Below are 15,986 nucleotides of genomic sequence, written 5' to 3'. Positions count from 1 at the left end.
TTTATCGAGGATGTAAGGCATGTGTATGTGAGGGGAAAGTGATTGGTTCTCAGTGAATGTAGGTATGTGGCAGGGGTGTGTGTTGTCTTCTTGGTTGTTTAATTTGTTTATGGATGGGGTTGTTAGGGAGGTGAATGCAAGAGTTTTGGAAAGAGGGGCAAGTATGAAGTCTGTTGTGGATGAGAGAGCTTGGGAAGTGAGTCAGTTGTTGTTTGCTGATGATACAGCGCTGATGGCTGATTCATGTGAGAAACTGCAGAAGCTGGTGACTGAGTTTGGTAAAGTGTGTGAAAGAAGAGAGTTAAGAGTAAATGAGAATAAGAGCAAGGTTATTAGGTACAGTAGGGTTGAGGGTCAAGTCAATTGGGAGGTAAGTTTGAATGGAGAAAAACTGGAGGAAGTAAAGTGTTTTAGATATCTGGGAGTGGATCTGGCAGCGGATGGAACTATGGAAGTGGAAGTGAATCATAGGGTGGGGGAGGGGGCGAAAATCCTGGGAGCGTTGAAGAATGTGTGGAAGTCGAGAACATTATCTTGGAAAGCAAAAATGGGTATGTTTGAAGGAATAGTGGTTCCAACAATGTTGTATGGCTGCGAGGCGTGGGCTATGGATAGAGTTGTGCGCAGGAGGGTGGATGTGCTGGAAATGAGATGTTTGAGGACAATATGTGGTGTGAGGTGGTTTGATCGAGTAAGTAATGTAAGGGTAAGAGAGATGTGTGGAAATAAAAAGAGTGGTTGAGAGAGCAGAAGAGGGTATTTTGAAATGGATTGGGCACATGGAGAGAATGAGTGAGGAAAGATTGACCAAGAGGATATATGTGTCAGAGGTGGAGGGAATGAGGAGAAGTGGGAGGCCAAATTGGAGGTGGAAAGATGGAGTGAAAAAGATTTTGTGTGATCGGGGCCTGAACATGCAGGAGGGTGAAAGGAGGGCAAGGAATAGAGTGAATTGGATCGATGTGGTATACCGGGGTTGACGTGCTGTCAGTGGATTGAATCAGGGCATGTGAAGCGTCTGGGGTAAACCATGGAAAGCTGTGTAGGTATGTATATTTGCGTGTGTGGACGTGTATGTATATACATGGGTATGGGAGTGGGTTGGGCCATTTCTTTTGTCTGTTTCCTTGCGCTACCTCACAAACGCGGGAGACAGCGGCAAAAAAAAAAATATGTATATATATATATATATATATATATATATATATATATATATATATATATATATATATATATATATATATATATATCTTTCTTTTCTTTCATACTATTCGCCATTTCCCGCATTAGCGAGGTAGCGATATATCATTTATTTATTTTATTTTGCTTTGTCGCTGTCTCCCGCGTTTGCGAGGTAGCGCAAGGAAACAGACGAAAGAAATGGCCCAACCCACCACCATACACAATGTATACACATACACGTCCACACACGCAAATATACATACCTATACATCTCAATGTACACATATATATACACACACAGACACATACATATATACCCATGCACACAATTCACACTGTCTGCCTTTATTCACTCCCATCGCCACCTCGCCACACATGGAATACCATCCCCCTCCCCCCCTCATGTGTGCGAGGTAGCACTAGGAAAAGACAACAAAGGCCCCATTCGTTCACACTCAGTCTCTAGCTGTCATGCAATAATGCCCGAAACCACAGCTCCCTTTCCACATCCAGGCCCCACACAACTTTCCATGGTTTACCCCAGACGCTTCACATGCCCTGATTCAATCCACTGACAGCACGTCAACCCCGGTATACCACATCGATCCAATTCACTCTATTCCTTGCCCTCCTTTCACCCTCCTGCATGTTCAGGCCCCTATCACACAAAATCTTTTTCACTCCATCTTTCCACTTCCAATTTGGTCTCCCACTTCTCCTCGTTCCCTCCACCTCTGACACATATATCCTCTTGGTCAATCTTTCCTCACTCATTCTCTCCATGTGCCCAAACCATTTCAAAACACCCTCTTCTGCTCTCTCAACCACGCTCTTTTTATTTCCACACATCTCTCTTACCCTTACATTACTTACTCGATCAAACCACCTCACACCACACATTGTCCTCAAACATCTCATTTCCAGCACATCCACCCTCCTGCGCACAACTCTATCCATAGCCCACGCCTCGCAACCGTACAACATTGTTGGAACCACTATTCCTTCAAACATACCCATTTTTGCTTTCCAAGATAATGTTCTCGACTTCCACATATTCTTCAAGGCTCCCAGGATTTTCGCCCTCTCCCCCACCCTATGTATATATATATATATATATATATATATATATATATATATATATATATATATATATATATATATATATACACACACACACACATACATTTTTTTTTTTTTGCTTTGTCGCTGTCTCCCGCGTTTGCGAGGTAGCGCAAGGAAACAGACGAAAGAAATGGCCCAACCCACCCACATACAGAATGTATATACATACACGTCCACACACGCAAATATACATACCTATACATCTCAAGGTACACATATATATACACACTCAGACACATACATATATATCCATGCACACAATTCACACTGCCTTTATTCACTCCCATCGCCACCTCGCCACACATGGAATACCATCCCCCTCCCCCCTCATGTGTGCGAGGTAGCGCTAGGAAAAGACAACAAAGGCCCCATTCGTTCACACTCAGTTTCTAGCTGTCATGCAATAATGCCCGAAACCACAGCTCCCTTTCCACATCCAGGCCCCACACAACTTTCCATGGTTTACCCCAGACGCTTCACATGCCCTAATTCAATCCACTGACAGCACGTCAACCCCGGTATAGCACATCGATCCAATTCACTCTATTCCTTGCCCTCCTTTCACCCTCCTGCATGTTCAGGCCCCGATCACACAAAGTCTTTTTCACTCCTTATATATATATATATATATATATATATATATATATATATATATATATATATATATATATATATTTTTTTTTTTTTTTTTTTTTTCATACTATTCGCCATTTCCCGCGATAGCGAGGTAGCGTTAAGAACAGAGGACTGGGCCTTTGAGGGAATATCCTCACCTGGCCCTCTTCTCTGTTCCTTCTTTTTTTTTTTTTTTTTTATACCTCGTCGCTGTCTCCCGCGTTTGCGAGGTAGCGCAAGGAAACAGACGAAAGAAATGGCCCAACCCCCCCCATACACATGTACATACATACGTCCACACACGCAAATATACATACCTACACAGCTTTCCATGGTTTACCCCGGACGCTTCACATGCCTTGATTCAATCCACTGACAGCACGTCAACCCCTGTATACCACATCGCTCCAATTCACTCTATTCCTTGCCCTCCTTTCACCCTCCTGCATGTTCAGGCCCCGATCACACAAAATCCTTTTCACTCCATCTTTTGGAAAATTAAAAAAAAAAAACGAGAGGGGAGGATTTCCAGCCCCCCGCTCCCTTCCCTTTTAGTCGCCTTCTACGACACGCAGGGAATACGTGGGAAGTATTCTTTCTCCCCTATCCCCAGGGAATATATATATATATATATATATATATATATATATATATATATATATATATATATATATATATATATATATATATATATATTCATAAAGGTTCTATTTCCTTCTCTTACCCTTTAACTTACGTATTCGTGAAAAAAATAAAGGGAAAGTACGTAGAATAGTCATATTGCAGTTATTCATTGTGTTATTATCTATGTTATTGTTCAAAATATGCTTATTTATAGAAGAAATAACATATAGAAAGTTGAATGATCTATTCTTCTTATTAAAAGGAAATGTGAACTATATAATGATTATGGATATGGTGGACAGGGGTCCCTCACTTGTGGCCCCTTCGTCTAGCACGAAATGTAATATTGAAATTTAATACAGCTACTGTGAAATGACGTTTAGTAGATAATAAGAAGCTGCCATGGAAATATTAGATTATTCTGATTTCCTGACAAAAAGGATGATTTAGTTGTGATATTTAGGTCAAATAAGACGGTCGTTTATCCTGGTGATTGGAGGGGTGGTGGGTGATAGTGTGGTAATCCTTGACTGTGGATGTTGTTGTTTTTGTTAGGTCGAGCTTAAGGTAGGTAAGTCACGTTCAACCATAATGTTAAGTTATTATAAGTTAACCTGGTAATATATGTGATGTTCAGTTTATAATGTGTGGGTCAAGATGAGAGGAAGAGGAATAGCCTTGATGACCACAACACTACTTCCTGATGATCATCTTTCTCTAGTGAGGAAGGAGCCAGCAAGGTCATATCTAGTGGGGAAGATTAAGGAAGTTAGAGGTAATTATTGTTACCATCATATTATAATGCTGCCACAAACGTCACACATAATTACATCTTACGATACTGAAGGACAGAGTGTCACATGAAGACCCATGTAATGGCCAGGGCAACTGACGTCTTTATAATCATCTGCAAACTAGAAAACCTACGTCATCATGTTAACCTGACTAGAAAACCTACGTCATCATATTAGCCTAACTAAAAAACCTACGTCATCATATTAACCTGACTAGAAAACCTACGTCATCATATTAACCTGACTAGAAAACCTACATCATGATATTAACCTGACGAGAAAACCTGCGTCATCATATTAACCTGACTAGAAAACCTACGTCATCATATTAACCTGACTAGAAAACCTACATCATCATATTAACCTGACTAGAAAACCTACGTCATCATATTAACCTGACTAGAAAACCTACGTCATCATATTAACCTGACTGGAAAACCTACATCATCATATTAACCTGACTAGAAAACCTACATCATCATATTAACCTGACTAGAAAACCTATGTCATATTAACCTGACTAGGAAAGCTACATCATCATATTAACCTGACTAGGAAACCTACATCATCATATTAACCTAACTAGAAAACCTATGTCATCATATTAACCTGACTAGAAAACCTACGTTATCATATTAACCTGACTAGAAAACCTACATCATCATATTAACCTGACTAGAAAACCTACATCATCATATTAACCTGACTAGAAAACCTACATCATCATACTAACCTGACTAGAAAACCTACGTCATCATATTCACCTGACTAGAAAACCTACGTCATCATATTAACCTGACTAGAAAACCTACATCATCATATTAACCTGACTAGAAAACCTACGTCATCATATTAACCTGACTAGAAAACCTACATCATCATATTAACCTGACTAGAAAACCTATATCATCATATTAACATGACTAGAAAACCTACGTCATCATATTAACCTGACTAGAAAACCTACATCATCATATTAACCTGACTAGAAAACATACGTCTTCATATGAACCTGACTAGAAAACCTACATCATCATATTAACTTGACTAGAAAACCTACATCATCATATTAAGCTGACTAGAAAACCTACATCATCATATTAACCTGACTAGAAAACCTACATCATCTTATTAACCTGACTAGAAAACCTACGTCATCATATTAACCTGACTAGAAAACCTACATCATCGTATTAACCTGACTGGAAAACCTACGTCATGTTATTAACTTGACTAGAAAACCTACGTCATCATATTAACCTGACTAGAAAACCTACATCATCATATTAACCTGACTAGAAAACCTACATCATCTTATTAACCTGACCAGGAAACCTACATCATCATATTAACCTGACTAGGAAAGCTACATCATCATATTTACCTGACTAGGAAACCTACATCGTCATATTAACGTGGCTAGAAAACCTACATCATCGTATTAACCTGACTAGGAAACCTACATCATCATATTAACCTGACTAGGAAAGCTACATCATCATATTAACCTGACTAGGAAACCTACATCATCATATTAACCTGACTAGGAAACCTACATCATCATATTAACCTGACTAGAAAACCTACATCATCATATTAACCTGACTAGAAAACCTACATCACCTTATTAACCTGACTAGAAAACTTACATCATCATATTAACCTGACTGTGTATCACATACCATTGCGTTACTGATGATACTACTACAGTGTTGACTTCGACTTATATAAGATGTATGTCTCTTGATAATTCTTTACCTCCAACCTTATCATTTTGTAACCGCAGTACTTTATATAAGATGTATGTCTCTTGATAATTTTTTACCTTCAACCTTATCATTTTGTAACTGCAGTACTTTATATAAGATGTATGTCTTTTGATAATTCTTTACCTCCAACCGTATCATTTTGTAACTGCAGTACTCCTTAGTCAGGGGCTCTTGCAACTTCAAGGATACTCTACAATCAGTAGCAGGGAAAGGATGAACTCTGTTGGAATGAAAAGTTTTTGATGAGATCGATGATAGAATCTTGCTGAAATTGGTATAACCACAAGTGGGCCAAGTCATTGTTTTGTTTACATATGTTGAAGCAAATTTATGTAAACAGTCTTAGTATTGATTGTTTTTGTTTATATGTCATGTTGAGGTAAGTTTGTGGTAACAAAAGCTAGTTGAAATGATAAGGTAGAATTTTACGAGAGGGAAGCACAACTGAAATAAATTCTGAAGGAATGGATATCAGTGGACTAATGTAATCACACAGAATGAGTAATTGAAATGGGGACTGCACAATTTGAAGCACCATAATTTCCCTAGGATTGAGAAGTAATTGGGGAGAATTAAGAAGATTGAGGAAAATATGGGGGATCAGATAACAGAAAAAGGAAAACACTTGAAATCACCATAACCTTAGATAATCTTGCCTGACTTTCCTTAGATGCCATGATCATTTGTATGTTACTAATTTGTTAATGCATCAAATTAGCTTTAGATGTTGAGTGATTTGTGCTGCATTGGTAATGTCCAGAAAATGAATAGAAGCTACAGAGTTTTGAATATTTCCTGATGATCTTATGTAAAATATTGGCGGTTATGATTATAAATATCTGGGAAAATGTAGGTTTGGTTGATGTGACAGTAAATTAAAGACTTGTAAAAAAATCAACAAAATATATGAAAGCCTCACCAAAAGTTTCCTAGCAATTGAGATTTATAGTAGAACATTAATGTGGTCTACTGTGTAGGAGTGTATTGGAATAGCAACATGAGCAGTGGCTCAAAGACTAACATGAGCAGTGGCTCAAAGAACCACTGTTTTTATGTGCTTGTGGACATATTTTAACTGTACTTTTGTTTTGTGTAAGGGCTTCACATGTGGATAGACTTCGTCATAGAGGCTAGGTCTTGAATTAAAAACAGAGAGGCAAGCATTACTTGACACTTGTTTAAAGAGGTGAAAAAAGTATGGAAACAGGAGGTAAACTAGACTAATTATATGGTATATTTAATGACGTTAAGTTTAGGTTAGTGGTTAGGAAACAGAAAGTATGGGTGGGTGATATCTTACTATGAATAGCAGAAGTTGATGTGATTAAACCATAATCACATAATCATTGCTTTTAAATGATGCTGAAGATATTAGAATTTTGTCTTTAAAAGAATGATTTTTTTTCTTGAAGCTGAATTATGTAACATACCTTTTGGATGTTAATGTGCTGAGAGGTGCAACTGGAGGGATGTCTGATCATTATCTTGTGGAGGCTAAGGTGAAGATTTGTATGGGTTTTCAGAAAAGAAGAGTGAATGTTGGGGTGAAGAGGGTGGTGAGAGTAAGTGAGCTTGGGAAGGAGACTTGTGTGAGGAAGTACCAGGAGAGACTGAGTACAGAATGGAAAAAGGTGAGAACAATGGAAGTAAGGGGAGTGGGGGAGGAATGGGATGTATTTAGGGAATCAGTGATGGATTGCGCAAAAGATGCTTGTGGCATGAGAAGAGTGGGAGGTGGGTTGATTAGAAAGGGTAGTGAGTGGTGGGATGAAGAAGTAAGAGTATTAGTGAAAGAGAAGAGAGAGGCATTTGGACAATTTTTGCAGGGAAAAAATGCAATTGAGTGGGAGATGTATAAAAGAAAGAGACAGGAGGTCAAGAGAAAGGTGCAAGAGGTGAAAAAAAGGGCAAATGAGAGTTGGGGTGAGAGAGTATCATTAAATTTTAGGGAGAATAAAAAGATGTTCTGGAAGGAGGTAAATAAAGTGCGTAAGACAAGGGAGCAAATGGGAACTTCAGTGAAAGGCGCAAATGGGGAGGTGATAGCAAGTAGTGGTGATGTGAGAAGGAGATGGAGTGAGTATTTTGAAGGTTTGTTGAATGTGTTTGATGATAGAGTGGCAGATATAGGATGTTTTGGTCGAGGTGGTGTGCAAAGTGAGAGGGTTAGGGAAAATGATTTGGTAAACAGAGAAGAGGTAGTAAAAGCTTTGCGGAAGATGAAAGCCGGCAAGGCAGCAGGTTTGGATGGTATTGCAGTGGAATTTATTAAAAAAGGGGGTGACTGTATTGTTGACTGGTTGGTAAGGTTATTTAATGTATGTATGACTCATGGTGAGGTGCCTGAGGATTGGCGGAATGCGTGCATAGTGCCATTGTACAAAGGCAAAGGGGATAAGAGTGAGTGCTCAAATTACAGAGGTATAAGTTTGTTGAGTATTCCTGGTAAATTATATGGGAGGGTATTGATTGAGAGGGTGAAGGCATGTACAGAGCATCAGATTGGGGAAGAGCAGTGTGGTTTCAGAAGTGGTAGAGGATGTGTGGATCAGGTGTTTGCTTTGAAGAATATATGTGAGAAATACTTAGAAAAGCAAATGGATTTGTATGTAGCATTTATGGATCTGGAGAAGGCATATGATAGAGTTGATAGAGATGCTCTGTGGAAGGTATTAAGAATATATGGTGTGGGAGGCAAGTTGTTAGAAGCAGTGAAAAGTTTTTATCGAGGATGTAAGGCATGTGTACGTGTAGGAAGAGAGGAAAGTGATTGGTTCTCAGTGAATGTAGGTTTGCGGCAGGGGTGTGTGATGTCTCCATGGTTGTTTAATTTGTTTATGGATGGGGTTGTTAGGGAGGTAAATGCAAGAGTTTTGGAAAGAGGGGCAAGTATGAAGTCTGTTGGGGATGAGAGAGCCTGGGAAGTGAGTCAGTTGTTGTTCGCTGATGATACAGCGCTGGTGGCTGATTCATGTGAGAAACTGCAGAAGCTGGTGACTGAGTTTGGTAAAGTGTGTGAAAGAAGAAAGTTAAGAGTAAATGTGAATAAGAGCAAGGTTATTAGGTACAGTAGGGTTGAGGGTCAAGTCAATTGGGAGGTGAGTTTGAATGGAGAAAAACTGGAGGAAATGAAGTGTTTTAGATATCTGGGAGTGGATCTGGCAGCGGATGGAACCATGGAAGCGGAAGTGGATCATAGGGTGGGGGAGGGGGCGAAAATTCTGGGAGCCTTGAAGAATGTGTGGAAGTCGAGAACATTATCTCGGAAAGCAAAAATGGGTATGTTTGAAGGAATAGTGGTTCCAGCAATGTTGTATGGTTGCGAGGCGTGGGCTATGGATAGAGTTGTGCGCAGGAGGATGGATGTGCCGGAAATGAGATGTTTGAGGACAATGTGTGGTGTGAGGTGGTTTGATCGAGTAAGTAACGTAAGGGTAAGAGAGATGTGTGGAAATAAAAAGAGTGTGGTTGAGAGAGCAGAAGAGGGTGTTTTGAAATGGTTTGGGCACATGGAGAGAATGAGTGAGGAAGGATTGACCAAGAGGATATATGTGTCGGAGGTGGAGGGAACGAGGAGAAGAGGGAGACCAAATTGGAGGTGGAAAGATGGAGTGAAAAAGATTTTGTGTGATCGGGGCCTGAACATGCAGGAGGGTGAAAGGAGGGCAAGGAATAGAGTGAATTGGAGCGATGTGGTATACCGGGGTTGACGTGCTGTCAGTGGATTGAATCAGGGCATGTGAAGCGTCTGGGGTAAACCATGGAAAGCTGTGTAGGTATGTATATTTGCGTGTGTGGACGTATGTATATACATGTGTATGGGGGGGGGTTGGGCCATTTCTTTCGTCTGTTTCCTTGCGCTACCTCGCAAACGCGGGAGACAGCGACAAAGCCAAAAAAAAAAAAAACCTTATAAAATGATTTTCTGTTACAGTTTATGTGAATCATGGGTAACCATGCATCTTCAGGGGAGCGTCGGGATCGTAATAAGCCTGGTGAACCTTTTCCACCATATTCTCCAGGAAGAATCGATGGGCAAGCATTTACATTTGACAAACACAAGGCTCAGAAAGGTCTCCAGCAGCAACCATCAGAAGAGGAACATGAACCAGTAGTTCTCAAGGCCTCAAAGGTAAGTACTGGCCTGCCTCACCTTAAATGACTTCACAGTGTGAGAATTTACAGATTATAACTGGTATCCTTTGAGTACTAAAGGCTGAAAATTATAAAGTGAAAAAAGAATGGTCATTTCCATCATATATGTGGAAAGATATGATTTTGCTAAAGTGGCTGAAACATGGCCAAGTAATGAAAAGCTTTTTTTTCCATATTGTTGATGACTGACATGCAAAAGAATGGTCCAACTTAATCAGATCTCAGGTTAGCCATATGCATAGCATTGGGTTTGTAAAGAGAAAACTTTATGCCCATTTCATCAATATCATTAACCATTATACAAAGATGTAGCTGAACTAATTCCAAAACATTACTTATAATATTCACTTTTAATCAGAATATGTGAAAGAATGATAAATAGATACATAAAGAAACGCTTCATAGGAACAACATAAAGGAGCACTTCATAAGGAACAGCATAAATGAGCACTTCATAAGGATCAACATAATGGAGTACTTCATAAGGATCAACATAATGGAGTACTTCCTAAGGAATAGCATACAGGAGTAATTCAAAACAATCAACATAATGGAGCACTTCATAAGGATCAACATAATAGAGTACTTCATAAGGAATAACATAATGAAGTACTACATAAGGAACAACATAATGGAACACTTCATAAGGATCAACATAATGGAGTACTTCATAAGGATCAGCATAATGGAGTACTTCATAATGATCAACATAATGGAGCACTTCAGAAGGAACAGCATAATGGAGTACTTTATAAGGAACAGCATAATGGAGTACTTCATAAGGATCAACATAATTGAACACTTTGTAAGGATCAACATGATGGAGCACTTCATAAGGAACAGCATAATGAATGGAGTACTTCATAATGATCAACATAATGGAGCACTTCAGAAGGAACAGCATAATGGAGTACTTTATAAGGAACAGCATAATGGAGTACTTCATAAGGATCAACATAATTGAACACTTTGTAAGGATCAACATGATGGAGCACTTCATAAGGAACAGCATAATGGAGCACTTCATAAGGCTCAACATAATGGAGTACTTCATAAGGCTCAACATAATGGAGTACTTCATAAGGATCAACATAATGGAGCTATTTCATAAGGAACAACATAATGGAGCACTTCATAAGGATCAACATAATGGAGTACTTCATATGGATCATCATAATGGAGTACTTCATAAGGATCAACATAATGTAGCTATTTCATAAGGAACAACATAATGGAGCACTTCATAAGGATCAACATAATGGAGTACTTCATATGGATCATCATAATGGAGTACTTAAGGAACAGCATAATGGAGTACTTCATAAGGAATAGCATAATGGAGTACTTCATAAGGATCAACATAATGGAGCACTACACAAGGATCAACATAATGGAGCACTACATAAGGATCATCATAATGGAGTACTTCATAAGGATCAACACAATGGAGCTATTTCATAAGGAACAACATAATGGAGCACTTCATAAGGCTCAACATAATGGAGTACTTCATAAGGCTCAACATAATGGAGTACTTCATAAGGATCAACATAATGGAGCTATTTCATAAGGAACAACATAATGGAGCACTTCATAAGGATCAACATAATGGAGTACTTCATATGGATCATCATAATGGAGTACTTCTAAAGGAACAGCATAATGGAGTACTTCATAAGGAATAGCATAATGGAGTACTTCATAAGGATCAACATAATGGAGCACTACACAAGGATCAACATAATGGAGCACTACATAAGGATCAACATAATGGAGCACTTCATAAGGCTCAACATAATGGAGTACTTCATAAGGATCAACATAATGGAGCACTTCATAAGGAACAGCATAATGGAGCACTTCATAAGGCTCATCATAATGGAATACTTCATAAGGATCAACATAATGGAGCACTTCATAAGGAACAGCATAATGGAGTACTTCATAAGGAACAGCATAATGAAATACTTCATAAGGAGCAGCATAATGGAGTACTTCATAAGGATCAACATAATGGAGTACTTCATAAGGATCAACATAATGGAATACTTCATAAGGATCAACATAATGGTGTACTTCATAAGGATCAAGATAATGGAGCACCTCATAAGGATCAACATAATGGAGTACTTCATAAGGATCAAGATAATGGAGCACCTCATAAGGATCAACATAATGGAGTACTTCATAAAGAACAGCTTAAAGGAGCACTTCATAAGGATCAACATAATGGAGTACTTCATAAGGAATAGCATACAGGAGTACTTCATAAGGAACAGCATAATGGAGTAGTTCATAGGGAACAGCATAATGGAGTACTTAATAAGGATCAACATAATGGAGCACTATATAAGGATCAACATAATGGAACACTTCACAAGGATCAACATAATGGAGTACTTCATAAGGATCAACATAATTGAGCACTACATCAGGATCAACATAATGGAGTACTTCATAAGGATCAACATAATGGAGCACTACATCACGATCAACATAATGGAGTACTTCATAAGGAATAGCATACAGGAGTACTTCATAAGGAACAGCATAATGGAGTACTTCATAAGTATCAGCATAATGGAGCACTATATAAGGATCAACATAATGGAACACTTCACAAGGATCAACATAATGGAGTACTTCATAAGGATCAACATAATGGAGCACTACATCAGGATCAACATAATGGAGTACTTCATGAGGATCAACATAATGGAGTACCTCATATAAGAATCAATATAATGGAGTACTTCATAAGGAACAGCATAAAGGAGCACTTCATAGGAATCAACATAATGGAGTACTTCATAAGGAACAGCATAATGGAGCACTTCTAAAGGATCAACATAATGGAGCACCTCATAAGGAACAGCATAAAGGAGCATTTCATAAGGAACAGCATAAAGGAGCACTTCATAAAGAACAACATAATGGAGCACTTCATAAGGAACAGCATAAAGGAGCAATTCATATGGATCACCATAATGGAGCACTACATAAGGAACAGCATAAAGGAGCACTTCATAAGAAACAGCATAAAGGAGCATTCATAAGGATCACCATAATGGAGCACTTCATAAGGAACAGCATAATGGAGCACTTCATAAAGACCAACATAATGGAGTACTTCATAAGGAACAGCATAAAGGAGCATTCATAAGGATCACCATAATGGAGCACTTCATAAAGACCAACATAATGGAGTACTTCATAAGGAACAGCATAAAGGAGCATTCACAAGGATCACCATAATGGAGCACTTCATAAGGAACAGCATAAAGGTGCAGTTCATAAGGATCATAATGGGAGTACTTCATAAGGATCAGCATAATGGAGCACCTCATAAGGAACAGCATAAAGGAGCACTTCATAAGGACCAACATAATGGAGCACTTCATAAGGAACAGCATAATGGAGCACTTCATAAGGAAAGGATTGGAAGTTTGTAGTTTCTATGAAGGTGCGCGTGCCTATGCACTTTTTTCGTATTCATATACCTCCATGTTGTACAGTTAGGTTTGCTAAAATGCTATCTGCTGGCTATGCGTGCCTCTTGGGAAATGACCGGTGTAGACCCTGTTGCTCACCAACGTGAGACTGAGGGTATTCGAGTACACAGTATTCGAATAGTTATTTCTTATTAGCCAGGCCCATAGCTTAGTGGTAGCATTCCCACCTGTGGCACAGGGGTCCCGGGTTTGATCCTGGCTGTTGGAGGTTTGTATGACATATACCCATGTATATATTCATACTTGCTTACCTTCATCCATTCCTTGCGCCACCCCACCCTACAGGAAACAGCATTACCACCCCCTGTGTCAGTGAGGTAGTGCCAGGAAAACAGACAAAAAGAAATGGCCACTTTCATTCACACTCTAGCTCTCATGTGTAATGCACCGATACCACAACTTCTTAGCCACATCCAGGCCTTACAGACCTTTCCATGGTTTACCCCAGACATTTCACATGCCCTGGCTCAGTCCATTGACAGCATGTCGACCCCAGTGTAACACATCATTTCAGTTCACTCTATTCCTTGCATGCCTCTCATTTTCCTGCATGTTCAGGCTGCAATCGCTGAAAATCTTTTTCACTCCATCCTTCCACCTTCAATTTGGTCTCCTGCTTCTCCTTGTTCCCTCCATCTTTGACAGTATATCTTTTTTATCAACCTTTCCTCACTCATTCTCTCCATATTTCCTAACCAATTCCACACACCCTTTTCTGCTATCTCAACTACACTCTTTTTAATTACCACACATCTCTCTTACCCTTTCATAAATTACTTGATCAAACCACCTTACATCACATATTGTCCTCATACGTTTCATTACCAACACATCCACCCTCCTCCATACAACCATATCTAAAACCCATGTCTTCCAACCGTATAATATTGTTAGAACTACTATTCCTTAAAAGGTACCCTTTTTTGCTCTCCAAGATAACGTTCTCTCTTTCCACACATTCTTCATCGCTCCCAGAATTTTTGCCCTCTCCCCCACCCTATGACTGTTCTGCTTCCATGGTTCCATTCGCCGCTAAGTCCACTCCCAGATATCTAAAGTACTTCACTTCGTCCAATTTTTCTCCGTTCAAACTCACATCCCAACTAACTTGTCCCTCAACCCTGCTGAACCTAATAACCTTGCTCTTATTCACATTTGCTCTCAACTTTCTCCTCTCATACACTTTTTCAAACTCAGTCACCAGTCTCTGCAGTTTCTCATTTGAGTCATCCACTAGAGCTGTATCATCAACAAACAACAACTGACTCACTTCTTAGGCCCACTCATTCCCGACAGTCTGCATACTCTCCCCTTTCTCCATAACTTTTGCATTTACTCTCAGACCATCCCATTCATGAACAAATTAAACAACCATGGTGACTTCACACACCCCTGCAGCAGACCAACCTTCACTGGGAACTAGTCACTCTCCTCTCTTCCTACTCGTACACATGCCTTACCCCCTTAATAAGAATTTCTCTGCTTCTAGCAGCTTACTTCCCACATTGTATACACTTAAGACCTTTCACAAAGCATTTCTATCCACCCTGTCATATGCCTTCTCCAGATCCATAATTGCCACATACAAATCCATCTGTTTCTCTTAAGTATTTCTCACATTTTGAGAGCAGATACCTGATTCACTTATCTTCTGCCACTTTTGAAACAACAATGCTCCTCCCCAATCTGATGCCCAGTACATGCCTTCACCCTCTCAGTCAGTACACTCCCATACAATTTTCAAGGAATACAGAGCAAACTTATGCCTTTGTAATTTGAATACTCACCTTTATCCCCTTTGCTGTTGTACAGTGGCATTATACATGCATTTCACTAATCCTCAAGCACTCACCTTGATCCATACATGCATTGAATATCCTTATCAACCAGTCAGCAACACAGCAACCTCCTTTCTTAATGAATTCAACTGCAGTACCATCCAAACCCACCGCCTTGATGGATTTCGTCTTCTATAAGGCTTTCCCCACCTCTTTTCTCTTCACCAAAACGCTCTCCATGACTCTCGCACTTCGCACACCACCCCGACCAAAACACCCTTCATCTGCCACTTTATCATCATGTATATGCAAATATTCCAAAATCCGAAACTTCTGTTCCCATGCATTTTAGATATGGGACACTCAACTTGTATTTGTTTTTTGGAATTTAATGGATATTTAAAGTAAGGGCTCCCCAATTGTAGTCTAAAGTAT

At 39.3% G+C, this 15,986-nt stretch overlaps 1 protein-coding gene across 2 annotated transcripts in view; it reads left to right on the top strand.

Annotated features, from left to right (window-relative positions):
• Window positions 1-3,990: 3,990 nt before the first annotated feature.
• The window catches only part of alc (5'-AMP-activated protein kinase subunit beta-1), a 45,112-nt gene continuing 33,116 nt past the window's right edge, over window positions 3,991-15,986 (top strand). Inside the window, exons 1-2 of one of the 2 annotated variants that reach the window (XM_071661568.1) lie at window positions 3,991-4,114; window positions 10,041-10,238. In XM_071661568.1, coding sequence (XP_071517669.1) covers window positions 10,053-10,238 — 186 coding nt within the window. In that variant the 5' untranslated portion in view covers window positions 3,991-4,114; window positions 10,041-10,052. The remainder of the gene's footprint in view (window positions 4,115-10,040; window positions 10,239-15,986) is intronic. The other variant, XM_071661570.1, reaches the window with a different exon arrangement.

Source organism: Panulirus ornatus, unplaced genomic scaffold (genome assembly GCF_036320965.1).
Source record: "Panulirus ornatus isolate Po-2019 unplaced genomic scaffold, ASM3632096v1 CTG_496_pilon, whole genome shotgun sequence".
Taxonomy (NCBI): Eukaryota; Metazoa; Arthropoda; class Malacostraca; order Decapoda; family Palinuridae; genus Panulirus; species Panulirus ornatus.
Note: the sequence above shows the minus strand (reverse complement) of the source record. Positions and strands in the feature narration are given on the sequence as shown.